This window comes from Blennius ocellaris, assembly GCF_963422515.1.
Source record: "Blennius ocellaris genome assembly, chromosome: 2".
In the NCBI taxonomy this organism is placed as follows: domain Eukaryota; kingdom Metazoa; phylum Chordata; class Actinopteri; order Blenniiformes; family Blenniidae; genus Blennius; species Blennius ocellaris.
Genome location: NC_137651.1, coordinates 24,147,568 through 24,153,768, shown reverse-complemented (window position 1 = coordinate 24,153,768; position 6,201 = coordinate 24,147,568). Strand labels below are relative to the sequence as shown.

Sequence of the window (6,201 nt, the reverse complement as noted above, 5' to 3'; positions counted from 1 at the left end):
CAGGGAAGCAGTGGTGAAATACGGCATGTGATCGCTGAGGAAACACAAGAGTGTGAGTGTTCAGCTCCTGGTCTGGTGGTCATCTCCGACAGATCCACGGATTTAACTCATCAATACGCCACTGACTGAGGTCTCTCACACACACACACACTCACACACACACACACACACACCAGCAGTCAGGTTATTAGTGTCACGACAAAGATCAGTGACCAAAGAAAAAAAAAAAAATCATCTGAACCACATTTAGTTAACATTTAAAATGAACCTGATATATAGTTTTGCTATTCATAAAGAAGGTTGTATTAGAACATATTAAAACTACACTTTTAAAACGTCTCTGGTTTGGGTTAAGCTTGAAGTTTCTATGGGATTTATCTGTTTTAACCATTTCACATTTTTTTAAAGCAATTTTAATGATTATTTTTACGGGTCATTTTTAACTTTGAGCTTTTTTTTTTTTGCAGTTTTTTTGTCAGCTTCAACTGTGAGATATGATCCCGAATCCACTGTGCAAATAAAATAGAAATGAGCACAGTGAGTCAGTGTGTCGGGTTAGGCTGATACAAAAACAAAAAGTGTGTCTGGAGGTCTGCTGTAGATGGTTTCGGTTTAACTGGTTCAGTTTGCACTGTCGAGGTCATGCTGCAATCGCCGTCTCTCATACATGCACACTCGTGTTTTACGACATTCCTTTCCAAGTGACACCGTTTTCCAGATAGGAACGCTAAACTGTCAAAAAAAAAAAAAAAAAAAGAAAAAAACGTGTAAAAGATAAAGTGTAGAAAATAAAAGTTTTCTCCTCGTGGTACCTATTTTGATGCGAATGCCGCTGATGTTGGACTTCTTGCGTCCGGCATACGACAGCAGGATGTTCTGGGGCTTCAGGTCGCGGTGGATGATTCCTTTGCTGTTAAGGATCCTCATGGCGGCAGCGATCTGCTGGAGGAAAACCCTCAGAGTGTCCTCTCTCAACGTCCCTTAGCTGAGGCCAAGATAAACAGAGGGGAGACAAACGTTTGATGGAAGCGATGGATTGAGAGCAGTGTGGAAAAGCCTCAAAGGAGCTCATTAGCCTCGCTGGGTCAGAGCTGATAAGTGGCACATTACAGTAATAATCCCGAAGTACACAGAGTGAACTGGGGCAGTGAAGGTCCTATTCCCTGGTGGCAGTGAAATAAATCTAATCCGATGTGAAACTAAGGGGATCCCTCCCTCCCTTATTCACTCATTCTCTTTGCTGTGATTACAGCGTAGAACCAACCAGTAAGCTTATCAGCATTAATCTAGGATTTGGGGTGTGCCCTCGATCCCCTCCAAGTCAACAGTCTGACGGGGGGGGGGGGGGGGGAAACATTGTGTAAGTCGACAAATCATCCACGGGGAGGGATCCTCTTATATAATCGGGACGACGGGACACAGAAATCAGCCAGTGAAAAGAGCACTGGTCCTCTGTGACCTCTCAAGTCTTTACATCCCAGCCACCGGCGTGGGTCCATAATATGTCCTCCATAAAAGAGGACATATTATGGAGGGAAAATGTATTTATCTATTTATTTAAGAATTGTTTATGTTTTTTAATGTGTAATATGGCATTTAGTTTGTTTTTTTTACGCCGCATGTCGTTGACGTGCAAAAAAACCAGAAATCAAACTTCCCCAGTGCAGCGAGAGAATCTGTCAAAGACAGAGACGGGGAAGATCCTACTGCCACGCCATCAATGACAACCTTAGGAATGCGCTGAACTGGCAACGTGAGTCTATCATTGACATGATTTGCAATCTTTCTCTTCCACTGGTATGTGAGTGATGTGAATCACAACACCGCTCGTCCTGTTCGTTATGAATCGTTTGCTCGAACAAGCAGAAACGCTAACCTTCTTTACAAAACTGCCACAATGACACAAACAGTGTGCCGACTGTGAACGCCGAGAGAAGCAAGCCTTTGTGTGAAGCTGCGGCAGTTCCCACACAAACACAGAAAACATGGAGACTCCCTCCGCGCACGCACGCACGCACACACACACACACACGGGAGAGGGTTATCTTATTCCACAAGTTCGCTGTCACACACGGATGATAAATGCATGATCACATTCCTAAGACCCACTCTCAGAGCAAGCTGCAGTTACACGGCTTCTCCTCCTCTGCAGCATTAGTAACTTTGTTTTGATAAATCGTGTGTGTGTGCGTGCGTGCGCGTGCGTGCGTACGTGCGTGAGTGTGTGTATGCGTGTGATGCTTACCTTGCAGATAATCAGCGAGATCTCCTCCGTTACAGTACTGTGTGGGGAGACAAACAATCACCATCAGCAACGATTACACTTCAGGCTTAATTGTGTAAAAGCCAAGATACACATTTAAGTGTGTGTGTGTGTGTGTGTGTGTGTGTGTGTGTGTGTGTGTGTGTGTGTGTGTACTGCGCCCAGTCAACCAGAGGAACACACCCAGCACACTGAGGCCCCGTTGGCATGACGGCGTTTTAAATGAAAATGCATGGTGTTTTATGTTTTTGTTTCAGAAAACGTTCCCGCTTCCATGTCAAGTTGTTGTTCGTTTCCCCCGAAATTCGTTCACACCCTCGGCACGGCCAACTCCGTCGTTTTCAGAAGCGTCGCAGTCCTCGGGCTCGCCGGCACTGTAAATATCTCAACTCTCTCCAAACTGCGTGCGGGAATGAAAGCTGCAATAATCATTTCAACACGCGAACTGAGTCCGATCTCATCTCAGGGAGGATTACACCTGGCTCGCCGCACTCATCTTTTCATTGGATTTTTTTGTCTGCTACTTCCACACAATGTTTGAATAAGATAAGCTTGATCCTCCTTAGAAAAACACGAGACGGCTGACACCTATCCGCAGAGAAGCACGGCGCAAACATCACAACATCGGAAACGTTCGATGAAATCGACAAAACTCTGGTTGTTATATTTAAAGGATCAGAAAAAACAACATGTCTCCGTCACATGTTTCTAACCAATCTGAAGGCCCGAGACCAAAACTAAATCCGAAGCAGGCATCCGGAGAACGAGGTTCCCAGAAACAAGAGCGTGTGCTTTCGTAGAGAGTAACCTCGTGTGAAGTCGCGGTTTGTTTTCCACTCTGCAGCCAACTTAACGTGTTGCGAAAGCGGAGCAGAAACTCGGGGGCCCCGAGTGTGAAGCAAGAGGCTGCCGGCAGGTTAAGAGAGGACTGAACCACTGTTTGGGGTTTTTTTTTCTCTCTCACTGGGGGAGAAAACAACTGGATGACGGACGGCAGGAGGAAATGCGAGTTCCGACAGGAGAAGGAGCCAGACGGTCACATTTCTATACTTGCCTCCATGACCAGGAAAACAGAGTTGGGCGTTTCCTGGAAGAGAGCAGAAAGAGAACCAGTTAAGAGACTTGGACACCATCCAAATTCCATTTTGATATCAGCACTTTCTATTTCTAAAGGCCTAAATGTGAGTGCAGGTTTGTTCCAGGTGTGCGTGACGGGACAGGAAAAACATCCACTGCATTTGACTGAAGGAAGGGTGCTTCTATTTTTTTCCCCCTGCAATTAGTTTTCATTATTCTGTGATGTAACATAGGCAGAAAACGCCATAAAAACGCGATTTCGGCTCAACTTTCAAAAGAGGAACCAGTGTGCTAGTACAAGAATACAAGTAGGACTATAAGTAACATTGCAACCAACTAGCCAGTTTCACTGTCCCTTTGTTTACCAGATAAACAAATATAAACATAAACACAAGATGAGTGACGTTGAAGAGACACACTTGATAATGTAGAATGGTACAAGTCTACATTCCTCTTTAATGCACAAAACTTCCGTTGCATATTGGCTGTCCACTCAACAACTTTTTGAGAACATCTCCCGAGGTGGAACTTTTTGAAAATGCGACGATTCCATCTCCGCGCGAAATGTGAGAAAACAACACTTTCGGAACAGTGCGGGAACGCCGCCACTCCTGCATCGGTATTTATAATAGCAAGAGAACAATGTACGTGTTTCAGTTGATGTTCCTGAGTCCGTGAGTTTTCCGAGGAGAGAATCCCGGGCGTGCACATTCTGGCCTAAAGCGCCAACAACTTGTCCACACTCGAGTAGAAAACACTGAATCTTAACACGACCATGGGCGATCATCTGGTATCTGTGCAGTGGAGAATCCACAACCGCCACATGATCCTGTGTCTGTACGTTCTCTGTGTTACTCTGAATCACAGCTCAAAGAGGCAATTCCACCACATTTCCATCCGACTACAACAAAAAAGTCATCTCCACGTGACTCCAGCCAGTCAGCTTACATGTGACTGCCAGTGTGTGTGTGTGTGTGTGTGTGTGTGTGTGTGTGTGTGTGCTGGGGCAGGTGTTTGTGGTTCTGGTGGTGGGGAATTGGAACTGCAGTAACCGCTCAGGAGGAGGGGGTCGGGGGTTATATAATGAGGATGTCTCTCGCAGCATAATCTTGGAAACATTCCGGAAGCCGACAGTCCCCCTCCAGGCCAAGAGAAGTCATACGTCGCTGGACTATTACAAGGCAGTGTGTGTGTGTGTGTGTGTGTGTGTGTGTGTTGGCGGGCGTCAGAGAAAACAGGAGGTGGACAAATAGCGGGGAGTGGGGTTACTTGGGAGAAGGGGTTTGGGCTGTGTGGCTCGGTGGGGCCGCCCGGCTGCTCAGAAGCCAGATGAATTTCAAGATGGCAGGTGGGAGACGGCGGGACACGGCGAGGCTTTGTCCGCCGGCGCCCTCGGAGGAAGTCGCACCGCACGTGGGTTACGAAAGTGACGCGTGTTTACGAGAACAAGCGCTTCGCGGACAGACCTGTTCACGCATTGGCCGCGTCTGACACGCAACCAAAAGTGGACTTTGGGGCCGGCCAGTCGCCAAGCGAGGGCTGGAGTCCAACAGTCTGTTCCAGCACAAAATATTCCAACAACAGCAGTATAAATAGCTCACTGTCGCCATAACCTTGTCGCACCCGCGGGACGCTCTCAATCGGTTTCGCAAGCAACCGTATCTGCAGCCAGGACGGTGGGATCAAAGCATTTTATCATCCCGGGACATTAAAAACTGACACACACACACACACACACACACACACACACAGACACACACACACACACACACACACACACAGACACAGACACAGACACAGACAGACAGACAGACAGACAGACAGACAGACAGACAGACAGACAGACGAGTCAATGTGACGCAAAACAACAGTGTCTAGTTAGTTGTTCACTTATTGCATCACACTAACTCCACGGTTATGTAATAATAAGGGGGATGGGAAACAGCCAAACTACAGAGGGAGGGGAGGGGTGTGTGTGTGTGTGTGTGTGTGTGTGTGTTGAGCTTGAGGGGGATGGTTAGGTGTTTGCAGAGAGCCGGCGTGCTTTTGTCACGCAAACGTAATCCCGGGTATTCCGAGTAAACTCCTGTCAGCTGGGAGTAAAGTCTGTGCTTTGACATAACATAACACAACACACACACACACACACACACACACACACACACGAGTGTGTTGACCGCAGCAGCAAAGGCAAAATAAAAAAACCCAGTAATCACATGCCCAAGGACAAAAGTTCATAAGTCCTTGTTTGACTGTGACTCAAACTTGGACACATGAGGAGAAGATGTCTGTTACCGTGTAATCTCTTCCAAAACAAACATGCTGCACCCACACAGAGGTTTACTGCGATCGTTACCAGTGGAACATTTAGATATATTAGATCATTCACGCGCCTGTGCTGTAAACACAAAGCCAGTTACTTCATCAGCTCGCGGTTTCACTTCCCTCACACCCATTACTTTCACTCAACACGGAAATATGCGATGCACCTGGACTGCTCCTGCCACTGATGAGTTTTACCAGGGCTTTTTAATTTTCGTCGATAGTTTGGCTTTGGTCATGGTTTATTTCGGTTTAATTTTTAGTCTGAAGGCCTTCAATCAACCCCAAGGATTAAATCTCAAGGAGTTAAGTAAAGTGCAAATAGAAAATGTAATTATATAGTTATCAGTACTATAAATGAATAAGAAAATATTGAGGAAAATGTTGAAATGAAAGTGAATAAAGACTGGAGTTCAGAACAGAGGAAATATTCCAGGAGTTGAGCTCAGATGAGTGAAGAATGAGTGTCAAAGTGTCAAACTCGCATTTTGAGTGGTCGTTTACGAAACAATGGAGCTCGGAGCCACTCTAAAATGTAA

The 6,201-nt window shown here is 46.2% G+C and overlaps 1 protein-coding gene across 1 annotated transcript in view; it reads right to left on the bottom strand.

Annotated features, from left to right (window-relative positions):
- ulk2 (unc-51 like autophagy activating kinase 2) overlaps nucleotides 1-6,201 on the bottom strand; it is a 32,024-nt gene that overhangs the window by 14,441 nt on the left and 11,382 nt on the right. The window contains 4 exon segments of the mRNA XM_080510874.1: nucleotides 813-980; nucleotides 983-985; nucleotides 2,246-2,282; nucleotides 3,318-3,350. Coding sequence (XP_080367000.1) covers nucleotides 813-980; nucleotides 983-985; nucleotides 2,246-2,282; nucleotides 3,318-3,350 — 241 coding nt within the window.